This window comes from Protopterus annectens, chromosome 14.part0 (genome assembly GCF_019279795.1).
Source record: "Protopterus annectens isolate FY-2018-M chromosome 14.part0, PAN1.0, whole genome shotgun sequence".
NCBI lineage: Eukaryota > Metazoa > Chordata > Ceratodontiformes > Protopteridae > Protopterus > Protopterus annectens.
The window spans coordinates 765268580-765284226 of record NC_056748.1 but is presented as its reverse complement, the minus strand read 5'-3'; the positions used below and the strand labels follow the sequence as shown (position 1 = coordinate 765284226).

Genomic DNA, 15647 nt, shown 5'->3' with positions numbered 1-15647 from the left:
CTCAAAAAACTCCCAACTATTCTCTGTCTCATATCACCTGCTTAGAGGTGATCTCTGCTTGACTTACAAAGCCATGTCTGACCCAGCTCCATTAGAAATGCTACATCTAAAGAAATCCCAATCCCACCGCACCACACACTCCAGAGACCTCAACCTCATTACCACAATCAACACAATGTACTGGAGGGACAGGTTCATAACCAAGAGACTGCCCATGCTATGGAATGGACTTCCCATACATGTCAAGTAGAGCTCCTCGCTGACCCTGTTCAAGAGAAATCTTGATGAGTGGCTGGAAAATAGAAAATTCACCCTGAGGATAACTCCAGGAGTTCTGCTCGACAGAGGCACTGGGAACTAAGGTGGCGTGGCACAATGCCAGGATAATCTTATGGCTAGGCATGTAAAGGCCCCAGGGCTATTAGCCTAGTACACACCTACGAACATATGCATTTGAGTTTCAGACTTCGTATCTTTTAGAAAAATGCATGTTAATGACTTTAGTTTATAACAGCAACATTTAAAATTTGTCGCAGAGTTTGGGCCTTTGCCCCCATTACCTTTGGCTTTGTCCAGATTTCTTGTTCTTAGAGATCGAGAGGTATGCCACCCAGGCATCCAAATAAAAACAAAATTATGACAACCAGGTTAATACCAGGTTTGCTCTACAGAATACAAAACAGTAATATGCCACACTGCAACCTAATGGAAAAGGTGAGAGCTCTCAAAACTTTGAAAAATCTTATGAAAAGTAACGGTAGTAAGAGGTACAAGAAGCTAATTCTCCAGTTCTGTAAAACAGAAATACTCCCCTGCAAAAACTCGGTCTCTCACCTGGCTAAATGTTAATGGGCAAATGGTTGGAAATATTAATTACCTACTTCAAATATATTATTCTTCCATGACAACGAAGGCAAACTACATAAAATGCTCAAGAAAAATCAACAGACACAGAAATACTATCATGACAGCACAGAAGATTACCATTTTTGAAAGTATGACAAAGTAACAAAGCAAAATGCAATAGAGGTAGTTGATTTAAGCAACTTTGCAGACAGAAAATGAAAGGAGGAACTGCAAAACAGCACAAATACCTGGAAGCTATATAAAAAATAGGAACATCCAAATGTGCCAGAGCCCACATTGCTGCAAAAAACAAATGTTTTCAGAAACAGCATTAATCATGAATGGCAAAGACAGGCTCCACTAGTTAAATCTCCAAGTAGAGCTGCAGAGCAGCAGGAAATACTCCAAGGGAAAGACTGCATGGACAGACTGAATAGTCCTACTTCAGATATGGAAAAAATGTAGCAAACCAGCCACGTATATGGAGAGTCTGAGAGCAACATTTAAAAATTGTTGCTGAGTTTGTTCCTTTGCCCCCCGTTACTTAGATTTTTTGTTCTTAGAGATTGAGAGGTATGCCACATAGGCATGCAAATCAAAAGAAAATTATGACAACCAGATTGATACCTGCTTTGCTCTACAGAATACAAAACAGCAATAATGGCACTCACTACTCACATTATATGACAGTGTGTATCACACTGACACTTTTGTAGGATATGGAAGCAGGAAAAAAGGCACACATGGGGAAGATAAAATCTTAAAATAGGAAGTGATGAGTCACTGTGCAAAATGGTGGACAAATGATGGATCCATTAGCAAAAATTAAAAACAGCAAGCACACAGTACCTTCATCATAGGATAGTTCTACTTCACTGGCACCTACCTTAATAGTGTTGTCTCTTAGTCCACTAACAATTTTCTGATCATCATACTGTAAACAATACACCCCCTTGCTTGTTTCACTACGACAGTGGATTCGTTGTAAGCTATGTCTTCCACAACGCCAGTTTGATTCTATGGTCTGGAGAAAAAAAAAGTTACTTGTCTTATTCCACTGGGAATCAATATGAGAGAGATATGGCACATAAGTTATATGTTAAACTATCAATGTTATTCTATACTTAGATCCTACACTGCTAATTTTGATACAACAGGCTAACCAGCATAACAGCGAGCTATTCACTCTCTTCGCAAAGGGCAGTCTATGCCAAATTTAAAAGCCAATGGTACCCAAGGAAAAACTCTGCAGGTCTGAGTGCGTTTCCTGAACATTGAAATAATGGGCTGAAACTCCTATATTGAGCATGCAGCGTGAAAAATCTTCTTTCTGCATCCTTGGAATCATAGCATCAACAACTTCCATAGGGCTTGAAGGGCATGTTTACTACTGCAGTTCTCAATTCTTGACCTTGAGGAATTATGTGATCATTTTATAAAAGTAACTCAGGAAGGTTTATTATGGCATACCACATCTAAATTAAGTTCCCCTATTTCTGATTATGCACAAGTATGTTGCAAAGGTCTAGATGTGGTGAGCATTGGCTAGTAGTGGTATTTTACTTCAAATGGATTTCAAAAATGCGATCAACCAGTGGATGACTACAGAAGAGTTTATGACCAATGCACCGAAAAAGGAAAATATGAATAGACTATAGGATACTCTGGCTTGCATGACACCCTTTCTGAAGGATGCCATGCTCCTGCAGTGTAACAATGAGCTAGTCTGTTTTTGGTAAAGCATGCAGAGAATATCAAGTGGCTGAAGTAAAAATAATAACCAAGTTACACTTTAAAAAAGTGCATTAAAAAGAATCACACTGTTAACCAAAATTACCTTTAGTAGTGTTGGAAGGATGCCAATGTAACTAGCTGTAGTGGTCCTCCACTCTCAGACAGAAAAAAAAACATCCAAGTGCCCTTACCGTAACAGGTGATATTAGGATGTCAGGAATATTGCTGCAGGAGCAGCAAACGTGACTGGGAGCAACCATCAGGTGGGTATCAGAATGCCAGCTTAATCTTTTTAACAGTAAAATGCTGATATGAGTTCAGGAGAGTGCAGTCTTAAACTGGGTTAATTAGAAAAAAAACAAAGATATAAAGCAGAATGCACCTTGTGCTCTTACTCTGTTCTTGAGACTAAAGGGAGCAAGCTGAACAAAATGCTGTATGAAAACATATAGCGTAATTTCCAAAGGAATACAGCCTCAAACAAGCCCAAATAACTTTGAAATATATATTCAATTATTAAAGTGTACAAGAAAAAAAAAAATTTGAGTATAATTATTCAGCAAACACAAGGTTCATAAAAAGAGTTGCTCTCTTGACACAAACACTACTACACCCAGAAAGTAAACAGTATCAGAGAGAATGAGTGTGGAAGCCTATCCTGCAACAATGATCCTACTCCTTAAATATCTACTGCTTTGGCAAATGCACTCGTAAAACTCTCTGATGTCCATCACAAGTTTCACTGCTGTAATAATTATAAATCTAACTGGAAAGTACCTTCAGTTCTCGCATATCACTGAATGATCCACATCATGAGCTGCAAGAAAGCTGAAGTAAATCCTATTTGACCTTTAAAATGGACATCTGGTTTATAATTTTTAAAGAAGGTGTGAACGAATGGCCACATGCCAGTCTCAAATATATGTAAGCTGAAATATTTTGGAAAGAGGCTGCTGTGGGAGCTCTGACTGCAACATTTGAAGATTTACTGTGTACCACATTATTGGTTGCACAAACTTCACAAAGGTGAAGAAAGATTATTATCTCAAAGTAACAATATGTCAAAACTGGACTATAATCTATAAACAGTCACCATTTTGTACATACCCCAGTATCAGAATAAACTCTCTCTCTTCATCTGTGAGTGGCCGGTCACACCTAATCCAGCTTTTTTAAACTTAACTGTGGACAATATATTATTTATTCTTTTTAATGAAAAATAAAAGACGGGGTACAAAAAATCAACTCTTTCATGGGAATTTACCATGCTTCACATACCTCCCCCTGGCCTTACTACATTTCAAACCCGTATTTTGATTACCATTTTTAAACTAATTAAACTATATATTACATTAAACTGGTTAGATAGATCAACTGTTACATGTGAGGGTTTTAGACAAATGGCAATCAAACACCTAATAGCTCATAAACTTTTGGTGTTTAACTGTAAAGTATACTCTCATTTCACTGATTATTGGAACTCATTATTCAAACATATATTGCAATAGTTACTCAACCTCTAGTATACCCAATCTAGATTTCCCCACTTGCCTTTCTATTTTCCTAATTACTAACTTATATTGAAAGAACTAAATACTTGTATCTAAGGCACATTATTACTTCTTTCCCTATATTCATCGATCCCTTTCTTTTCCCCTGCTTTGGTTCTTCCTCTTGAAACATTAGTAAGTTTTACATTCTAAAAGGTAAATAACACCAATGTAAATATGTGTATTACAGTAACGTGTTGTTTAATTTAACTTGTCTATAACCTTGAATGTTACTGTTAGTATTGACTTCCATTGAACATATTTGTTTTATTGTATAAAATAAAGATTATGGGAAAAAAAAAGAAAAATAACTATTACTTTTGTAGCCTGCACTCGTTTAACTGACAATGTTGACTCTGTCCTCTGTGTTTGTTGGAATTGGCCATTTTTAGCTCACACACCTGAAACTTGGATCTCTTGCCTTTTTCATGCTGTGTGTGTGTGTGTATACATATTTTTTTTTGTATGCCTGAAAAATTTAAAACTTTCTGGAGCCTCTTTACTCAGGTCCTCTCTAAAAATTTGCTCTGTATAGTAGAGTTAACCCAGCCAGCAAAACATAAATAAAAGAATGCAATTAAATTGGCTAACTTTCCACAAAGGGACTATTTTGGTAATTCAAAACCTCCACTTTTTTCTTCCTTCATGATATGTGAACAGACTAGACTGTTTCAGAAATTTAGCTTTTTCAATTTCACATCAACATGCCGACGAACATTCACTGCATGCAAAATCTTTGCCTCTATTTTCTTGTTCATAAAGGAAACTAGAAGCTGCATGCACTGGTTCAAAAATCTGTCAGACGCCATCTTAGTCATTAAAAGAGAACTGGTTTGCCATCAAAATATTTTTTATAGAAGACTGTTATAGGGCCCTCTTTACATTAACAAAGCTTGTGAATCAAAAGTCCTTCAAGCAACATCTAGGGAGAGTTTTTGAGAGACTCACTTAGGATTTACTGATGGTGGAGCAGTGTCAGATTTCCAGTCAAGGGGATAAGGTTTCAAACGAAAAAGGCTGAATGACTTAGGTCTTATATGAAGGATCCCCTTAAAAAAAAAAAAAAAAGTTCCACTACAACAAAAGAAGCTCTGGTAGGAAGTGAAGGTACTAAAACATGTGTTGCAGGTACGTGCTCACTGACTGAAGAATGAGTTAGGTCAGCACTAAATGAAGCAGTAAGGTGTTGCAGGACCCAAGGAAATTAGTCTGAAGCTGTGACACTATCTTGATGTCAAAAAAAAAAAAGTTTCCTCTTAGCGGAATTGGATTTTCTAATGAAAGGCTGGAAGGCCTCATCGTCTATTTTACTAAACATTGCCTGAGAAAAATTATTCCAGTTAATCAGTTCGAGATCATCCATGCACTAAAATTAAAAGATCTAAGATCTGTTTATTGGAATTTGCCATCTCACTGACGGTGACGGAAGACTTTTATATACAGAAAGGTGAAGAGACTTGGCAACTGACGAGCCTGTAAGAAAGATGAATGGCCACAGAGAAGCGATCAGAATAATGCTTGCTTTGCCCCCTTAGACGTTCAACAATAGTCCTAGCATTAAATCTAGCTCATCCATCTCATTTGAGAGTCCTTGGTTACAACTTAAAGAAAATCCACATTGGTTGCAAATGCTCTGTTTTGAGAGCAACCTGAGCAAAAAGAGAAACATGAATGTTAAGGCGACATGCAAACAAAGCCACATTCAGAAGACGCCGCACTTCTGTAATCTGGAGAAATGTCTAACTTTTATTCATATGAAACTAAAACCTCTTGCCTACCAGAGTGTTTTCAAGACCTGAAATGTAAACTGCTTGAAAAAACAATTCCATCTGAAGTACCCCACCCCAAACTGTCATGGTTAAGTGCGAAAATGGACAGGATTTATTTATTCTTGTTTACTGATGTACCACAAGCACTGTGTTGTTTGCAATTACACGCAAAACCTGTGGCTTCAACAGATGCTGCATGTCACAAAAGGACAGTCACTATGTTGCTCAACTGATAAGTAAAGACATCTCAGTCCAGCAATGTCATCACTCTATTGCACTCAACAAACATACCCCAAGGTTGGTTACATAGAAAGATATCACAGAGCTCATCCATGTGCAAGTTAGCATAGAAAAGGTCCCTCACCATATTAAAGAAACAAAAAAGAAATAAAGTTTAACTTGCATCTACCGTCCGACCTATGTGCTCCCCACCCTCCTACAACCTGCGGACTACTACCTGTAGTGCCTGTAGCACAGCAGGGACCTATAGTATGGCAAAGAAAGAAAAAATAAATAAACAAAGTTTAACTTGCACCTACCATCTGACCTATGTGCCCCCCAACCTCCTACAACCTGCGGACTACTACCTAGAGAATAGTTGCATGACCACCGAATCATACGCCAATGCACTGTACGAACATGTACACAAATGCATGGATCTCGCAATACCCAATAGAACCAAGACGCTCTCCTCCAAAAATGGAAGCCAATCTGGTGGTCCCCTGCCATAAACAAACTCTACAACAGAGGGAGGAAACTGATGGGGAATAAGGTGAAGTCGCAAGATTGGAAAAACTCCCTTATCAGCAGCAACAAAAAGCTGAGATCACTCATCAAATCTTCTAAAGCTAGCTATGAAAACAGAACTGCAGCAGATAGTAGAGACAACCACAAGGTCTTCTATAGTTATGTAAAGAATCGCCACGGCAATACCCAGATTTGCTCTGAGCTCCTGCAAAATGGTATCTCCTATACCGAGCCAACAGATATTGCCAATATACTGGCCGACAGATTCAGTGCCAACTTTACCCCCCCCCCCCCCCAAAGGCCAATCGCAACGCCAGGCACCCAGTATTACTGCTGCACAGGTTAAAACAGTACTATCCAAGGCCAAGAATACAGCTTCTACGGGACCTGACAATATCCCTGGCTGTGTTCTACATGAACTACAGAGTGAACTGGCACCTCACCTGTGTGCCCTGTTCAATCACAACCTCACCTCAGGCTTTGTCCTTACCAAATGGCACACTGCTACAGTCATCCCTCTCTACAAAGGAGGAGCAAATACAGACCCTGGGAACTATCACCCCCATTAGCCTGATGAGTCTGATATGCAAAGCTATAGAACGCATCATCATGCACCTAATACACAAGGATATAGGGAATCTCCAAACTCTGGATTCCACACAGTTTGGTTTTGTGAAGAGTAGACCATGCCTGCTCCACTTGATCGACTTCTGTGAGTCGGTCACCAGAGCTGTGGATGAAGGCAAGGTGGTTCATACAGCCTACCTTGATCTGGCCAAGGCCTTTGATACCATTCCTCACTCAGGAGTCACAGAAAAACTCACTAAGCTAGGCATCAACCCCTATGTCACTAGGTGGGTTGCAAACTGACTCACAAATTGAGTCAGCTACTTTCACAATGTGGGTTCTAAGTCAGAATCATGGCCTTAAGCTCAATGCCACAAAATGTGTCATCATCTCCTTTGGGAAAAACCCAGTTCCCATGAATTACCACATCAATGGTAGTCCAGTGAACACAGAAAGCATTATAAGAGATCTGGGAACACAGGTTGACAGCAACCTCTCTTTTGACCACTACATTGTCACTGTGGTCAGAAAATCCTTCTATGTGACACATCTTATTACTAAGGGGTTTGCATCCAAGAAGAAAAAAGTCATTGTCTCCCTCTACCCTTCCCCTCATTAGGCCAATCATCGAGTACAATGCCCCATTTGGCATGTACCTCACTAAACGCCTGCAGCAACTGGAAAGGCCGTAAAAAGTACTTCACAAAGAGGATCCCAGGCCTTAAACACTTGTTCTATATGGACAGACTCAAAAAACTCCAACTATTCCCTGTCTCATATCTCCTACTTAGAGGTGATCTCTGTTAGACTTCCAAAGCCATGTCTGACCCAGCACTGTTAGAAATGCTACATCTAAAGAAATCCCAATCCCTCTGCACCACATGCTCCAGAGACCTCAACCTCATCACCACAATCAACAGAACACGTTGGAGGGTCAGGTTCATAACCCAGAGACTGCCCATGCTATGGAATAGACTTCCCATACATGTTAAACAGAGCACCTCACTGGCCCTCTTCAAGAAAAATATTGATGAGTGGATGGGAAATAGAAAATTCACCCCGGTAATCACTCCAGTGGCTCTACTCGACAGAGGCATTGGAAACTAAGGTCAGGTGGCACGATGCCAAGGTAATCCTATGGGCTAGGCTTGTAAAGGCTCCAGGGCCATTAGCCTAGTACACACCAATGAACCTATAGTGTCTGTAGCACAGCATAGACCTATACTACGGCAAAGAACCAAACAAGAAATAAAATTTAACTTGCACCTACTGTCCGACCTATGTGCCCCCCCACTCTCCTACAACCTGCAGACTTCTACCTGTAGTACCTGTAATGCCTGTAGCACAGTGGGGACCTATACTACGGCAAAGAAACAAAAAAGAAATAAAGTGTATGTGCTTTATTTCTACAAAATTGTTCAGAAAGGGCTGTGCGCACTTGATCGTGCCAATCCTAGGATTTTGTTTCACCTCACTCTCCCACTCTAAATTCCCTCTCGCCCCTCCCACCACAAATTTAGTGCAAAACCACAGTCTAGTCCCTAAAAACCTACCTAATACACTGATAAGTTATTCCTGAATTAAAACAAGAAAAGTGAATTAAACAAGAAAAGTCTAAGAGTACAATACAGCTTAGTAACGTACCTTAGTATCCTTTGCTTGGGGATTAACACATCCAATACTACCTGGCAATGTCTTAGCCCCTCCCCAACCAAGCTTACATATACCCCCACTTAAAGTGCCATTTTTCAATTGGTGTTTCCGATTGAGTGCACAACCCATGTAAGTAGGATTTTAATCAACTGCTGTACCAGCGAACCTGAAGCAAAAATGTATAATATGTTATTGCTACTTTAGAATTTTATTGTTTCATGTTTCCTAATGCTAATATCACAGAGGGAATGCTTGTGTAACTGCTGGCAGAATAGCATTTGTTTCCTTCAATATTTATGTATAAAATGTCTAGCTAAGAAGGTACGAGCAAGTATTTACTGTGAACTAGACATAGGTATTTCAAAAGACTGCTATGTCAACAGCGTTTTGTGGGTTTAGATGTATTTACACCAATTAAGAAGTGCTAGGAATCCTTGTCTGCTGTTGTTTATGTTGCCCTTAATGTTGTAGTCACCAGCAGACATACTGAGATGACTACAGTTAACTACTGCAAACAAATGTAATTTCTTACTGCATTTCATCATATTAGCACTGTGCCTTTAACTGCAGCATAGGTTTAGTTGTCTGATCATTTTTATAGCTGTACTGTATCTCTACTATCCTGAGCTGCCATAATCTGTAACTTAACCTTGTACCCCTGTTCTTCTCTAATCTTTGTCTCAAACAGTTAACTTGCACTTACCATCTGATCTACATGCCCCCAACCCTCTTACAACCTGCAGACTACTACCTGAAGTGCCTGTAGCACAGCAGGGACCTATACTACAGCAAAGAAACAAAAAAGAAATAACCAAAGTGTATGTGCTTTATTTCTACCAAATTGTTCAGAAATGGCTGGGCGCACTTGATCGGGCCAACGCTAGTATTTTGTTTCTCCTCACTCTCCCACTCTTGCCCTTTACCAGAAATTTAGTGCAAAACGACAGTCTAATCCTTAATAACATACCTAATATGCTGATAAGTTATTCCTGAATTAAAACAAGAAAAATGAATTAAACAAGAAAAGCCTAAGAGTACAATGCAACTTAGTAACGTACCTTAGTACCCCTTGCTTGGGGATTAGGCCCCACTCCGTTTGGCTCACTACACACCCCACCTGCCCCCAAATCCAACCCACCCCTCTACATTTAAAATTATCCAAACCATAGCCATTCCCACAAATTTCTCACCAACCAGGGCTACTCTGACTCCACCCCATCCATTAGCATCCTCCCTTACTCCACCACACATCTAGCACTGCTCAACCATGCTACTTCTCAACATTTTTACTCTTCGTACATGCATTCTTCTTGCTCAATTGACATCTTATCACACCTCCATAATTAACTCTCCCAGCCAACTTCACTGCACCCTCACATTTTCCTCCTTCCAACACCAACTCCACAACTACACTTCCCCAGCCACTTGAAACTACATCCCAATAGTCCCACTCAAATACCATCTACCTTTAAGCAAAAAATATCCCTAATATATGACAACCCCCAACTATCTACACTAAACTTATAAAGGCATCCCTCTCTAAACGAATCTGTAGCGAGGACATCCTAACCCTGGCCCCACCTCTCCTAAGCCCACCACTAACCTCCCTCAAAATACCCCACCTCTCCTTAATCACAGACAACAAAAAAAATATGATCTCCTTATCCTGTGCCTAAACATTATAAGCATAAGCAATAAAACCCAAGACCTACATGCCACCACAAAAACATACTCTCCTGACATCCTAACATCTAACCTGGCTCAAACCCCACATCAATGGTGAGGAAATTCTACCCACTGGCTATAGCATCCTCTGCACAGACAGACTATTAAAGAAAGGTGGCAACGTAGGATTCATGTTTAAACACCACCTTAACATTCAAACTATCAACAATTCAGCCCCCCTGATTGGAAAAGAAGAAATCATATACACCAACCTCAAACTACACCCAAATAAAACCATAAACATTATTAGCTGCTACTTTTCCCCAGGACAGAATATTCCTATTCTAGAAAACCTCCTAAACTGGGCCAATCCCTCTCTTTCCCCAAGAAACCATCATCCTCGGCGACTTTAACACTAACTGGCTATCCTGTAACACTATCCACCCAACCATTCACTTAAATCTTCACATTTTTTTCCCCAACTAATACAGTCTCCCACCAATATAAATAAAAATTCCAACAACCACACTATCCTCGACTGAATACTTGTCAACAAAGATCCTCACTCCTACACAACAGGCTGTCTACCTGACAAGCCTCAGTGACCATACCCCCATTTTCCTCCTAAAACACCATGCAAAAAATACCAATCAAATTATCCACTGACATATCTGCAATACAATAAACTTTAATACTCACTCCATCAACTCTTCCCTCTGAAACTGTAACTGGTCCCCACTAAAATACCCCAACCTAGACAAAGCCATCCACTTCTTCAGTTCAACATTCCTCAACACCCTAAACAACCATGCTCCCCTAAAATATGCCAGAATCAATACTTCCATTGAACGTACTTGTTTTACTGTATGAAATAAAGATTATGGGGAAAAAAAGAAAAATAACTATTACTTTTGTAGCCTGTACTCATTTAATTGATGATGTTCAGTCTCTCCTCTGTGTTTGTTGATACTGGCCATTTTTAGCTCACAGTTACCTGAAACTTGGATCTCTTGCCTTTTTAATGTTTTGGTGTGTGTGTGTGTGTGTGTGTGTGTGTGTGTGTGTGTGTGTGTGTGTGTGTGTGTGTGTGTGTGTGTGTGTGTGTGTATACATGTTTTTTTTTGTATGCCTGAAAAACTGAAAACTTTCTGGAGCCTCTTTACTCAGGTCCTCTCTAAAAATTTGCTCTGTATAGTAGAGTTAACCTAGCCAGCAAAACATAAATAAAAGAATGCAATTCACTTTGCTAACTTTCCACAAAGGGACTGTTTTGATAATTCAAAAAGTACATTTGTGTACACCTACCATAAATGTAGATGTTCAAGTGTCTTCACTGTTGCAGTCATGACTGTAGGGTTCTCCCCTGCCGGCAGGCAGTCCTCGGTCGGCCAGAATCCCAAAGTCTGGGTCCGGCGTAGGCTGTTCACCCATGCTCCCTGACGTCAGAGCGCCAGGAGTATAAAGCTGACAGCCAACGCCATCTCCTCCAGTTTTTCTTGCCCCAGATGTCAGGAGTCCCAAAATGAAAAAGATCCCATAACCTTTGCAAATACACCTCAGAAGAATGGTGAAAAAAGGAATTACACAAAAGTAAAAATAAGAGGGGACAGGAGGGAGGGAAACCCAGACAGCAACAGTGAAGACACTCAAACATCTACATTTATGGTAGGTGTACAACTGTACTATGTTCATCGTGATTCACTGTTGCAGTCATGACTGTAGGGTAGAATCCCAAAGCTGAAAGAAAGGGAGGTGGTCATAAAGAAGAAGGGGCGACTAAAAGGCCCTGCAAGACTGCAGAGGCAAAGCCTGCCCTAGACTTAGAGTAGAGAGGTAGATTGTAGTGCTTAGAAAAAGTATGCACTGAACTCCAAGTTGCAGCTTCCAAAATGTCTTTGGTAGGAACTCCCCTGAGGAAGGCCGCAGAAGTGGCAGCAGCTCTGGTGGAATGAGTCCGTATACTTCCTGGGATTTGCTTTCCATGGTGTGAATAACAAAATCTGATTCCATGAGCAATCCATTTAGAAATGGTCTGTTTTGAAATGGCTTTACCTTGGGAACTTGAAGCATAGGAAACAAACAATTGTTCTGATTTTCTGATGTCCTTGGTTCTGTCCAGGTAAAAACGTAGTTGTCTGTGTACATCCAAGGAATGTAAGATCCTTTTCCCCTTTATTTTGAGGAGTGGGGAAAAAGGTTGGCAAGTGGATAGTTTGATTTAAAGCCACTTTGGAAACCACCTTAGGCATGAAGGTAGGATTAGTCCTCAAAGATACCCTGTCTTGATGAAAAATAATATAAGGTTCCACAGCTATAAGAGCTTGTAACTCTGAAACTCTCCTGGCAGAGGTTAGGGCTAACAAGATAGCTGTCTTCCAGGATAAAAACTTGATGTCAGAAGAGGCAGCAGACTCAAAAGGAGGCAAGGTTAGTTTTTCCAAAACATAGTTGAGATCCCAAGCAGGAACGGGAGGAGATCTAGGAGGTCTTAAGTTCTTAGCTCTTCTGAGAAACTGTCTCATGAGCTGGTGGGAAAAGATGGGAGGGTCTGTATTATAATGAGCAGAAATAGCAGAGGCATGTATCTTAATGGAAGAGAAAGAGAGACCCTTATGTAAGAGATCTGTCAAGTAAAGTAAAATTAAGGTAATGTTAGGAAGAAGAGGATCAGAATCCTGAGCCTGCATCCAGGAACAAAATCTTTTCCATTTTCCTGCATAAGAATTTCTAGTACTAGGACGTCTGGCTTCTAAAATGACATCCATAACCTGCTTGGGTAGGAAAGAAGAAATCAAAGGCCCTGGATTAACCAGGCCGCCAGGCTGAGAGTACTGACATGAGAGTGTAGAACCTGACCCTGATGTTGGGACAGAAGGTTCAGAGACTGAGGTAAAACCCAAGGGGGCTCCAGACATAGGTTTTTTAGAGTTGGATACCAAAACTGCCGAGGCCAATTTGGAGCCAGCAAGATAATCATCTTGGGCGTGTCCTGTTTTATCTTCAATAAGACCCGTGGAAGAAGAGGAAGAGGCAGAAAAAGGCATATCCCGAGAGGTTCCTCCAACTGAATGACAGGGCATCCACTTTCCAAGCTTCTCTGTGGAAAGTCCTGGTGCAAAAATTCTGTAGTTGATGACTGAGATGGGATGCAAAGAGGTCTATGTGAGGACATCCCCAGACTGCTGTTATCATCCTGAATATTTTGGTGTCCAGCATCCACTCGTGTGACAGAATGGTGATTGGTCTGTAGTTGGTCAGCTCTGTGGAATTTCCATCTTTGTGTAAGGGGATAATGTGTGGGATTTTCCATATGCTGAGACATGTTCTGCTATGGACCTGTTAATAGGGATCAACACTGGATAAGATATGGCTTCAGCTGATAAAATATTTGGCTGGTAACTTGTCAGCTGCTATTGGAGGGTTTGAGCTTTTTGAATAGCTTCTTAATGGTAGCTGTGGGAACAGGCTGAAAGGAGAAGGAGTTGTAGTTAATATTGAGAGGTTTGGAGGCTAGTGATGGTTCTGTGGAATTACTTTTAATTAGAGATAGTAAACTTCCAGTGAATTATTTATTGAATTCTTCTGCTACGGTGGTAGGAGTGCGTGGCAAGTTCTGGGTGGAGAATGGCATTTATGGTATTCCAAAATTTTGGCAGGTTCTGCTGATGTTTATGCTGTAGATTACAGTATAAGTTCTTTTTATCTAGGTTGATTTGGTATTTAGCCTCGTTTCTAATTTGCTGGAATACAATGCGGTTGATTTGGGCTTTACAGTTGAGCCATGTTTGCCAAGCTTTGTCCTTTTTCCTGAGAGCATTCTGGTGTTGTTAGTTAGCCATGGTATGTATGTGACCTTAATACGAACTGACCTAGGGGGCCAATTTGTTTAGAATTTCAAGGAAGGTACTGCTAAAATAATCTACTGCAGCATCAAGGGGCAGGTATTTTAGTAGAGACCAGTTACATTTTTTTAGGGTATTGATTAGGTCTTGTGGTTCAATTTTTTTTTTTTTTTAACTGCGGATTTGGCGGAAGGTGGTGAGCTTGACAGTATTGATGTTTTTTTTCTTAACAGGTATGGTCACTAAGGCTGTTGGGTAAGCAGCCACTAATCTGATAATTCTGAGGTTTGTTGGTTAGTGTCCAATCCAGTATAGACTGACGGTCGGAATTTTTATCTATCCGTGTAGGAGCTTGAATGAGTTTGTGTGATGCCACAGACGTTGATGTGAGTGCTAGGGTTATGTGAATTACACGTTGTCCAGTCTATATTAAAGTCACTCGTAATGATAGTTTCTTGGGAAAATGGAATTTGATATAGACTGGATGATGTGCTCTACAGTGGAGATGCTATTTCCGGGTTGGACATAGGTGCCTATAATGGATATGAATTTGTTTTTGTTAAGCTGAAGTTTAGCAGGTAGGATTTTTATGTTTTCAAGGTTATCTATGTTTAGGCTTTGTGGTAAAAGTGTGAGACTGCTCTTAAATAAGATGGCTACCCCTCCACCTCTTTTTACCTTCCTGTCTGCTCTACTAATGTTGTAACCAGGTGGTGTAATTTCATTGTCAGTAATGTGTGCTTTTAACCAGGTTTCTGTTAAAACAGCAATATAGGGGATATAATGGGATAGGGTGGCATGTAATTCTTGAACTTTGTTGACTATGCTTTGCAAGTTTAGATTTAGGATTAATATTTTGGAGCCTTTTCATGATAGATTGGTTATATATTTTATTTGAGGGGGTGGTGAGGACGTATTTGGAGGCCTGGGTTTGGATGAATGTCTCCACCTATACGTTTGACAGCTATGGTTGCTAGTGCTTGGAAAAATGATGATATACGCTTAAGAAACTTAAAAGGGGTATTTTTTGAGTTTGATTTAATATGGTGTAGTCTGTATGAGGTGTGATGGAGTTCTGTTGTATTTAAGATGGATGAAGATATTAAGATGGAGTAGTCAGTTAGGTGTGGAGAAAAGGTAGATGTAGTTTTGTGAAATGTGTAAGGGGAGACTACTTGTGAATGATATTTTGTTAAGTGAGCAGCAGTTGTTAGTAGAGCTAGTAATATACAATGTATTGACAGCAGTTTGCAATGGTTAAAGGGTAGGGACTG

At 40.1% G+C, this 15647-nt stretch overlaps 1 protein-coding gene across 1 annotated transcript in view; it reads right to left on the bottom strand.

Moving 5' to 3' along the window:
* The window catches only part of BTRC (beta-transducin repeat containing E3 ubiquitin protein ligase), a 2835508-nt gene that overhangs the window by 905865 nt on the left and 1913996 nt on the right, over window positions 1-15647 (bottom strand). The window contains exon 9 of the mRNA XM_044056496.1: window positions 1733-1870. Coding sequence (XP_043912431.1) covers window positions 1733-1870 — 138 coding nt within the window. The remainder of the gene's footprint in view (window positions 1-1732; window positions 1871-15647) is intronic.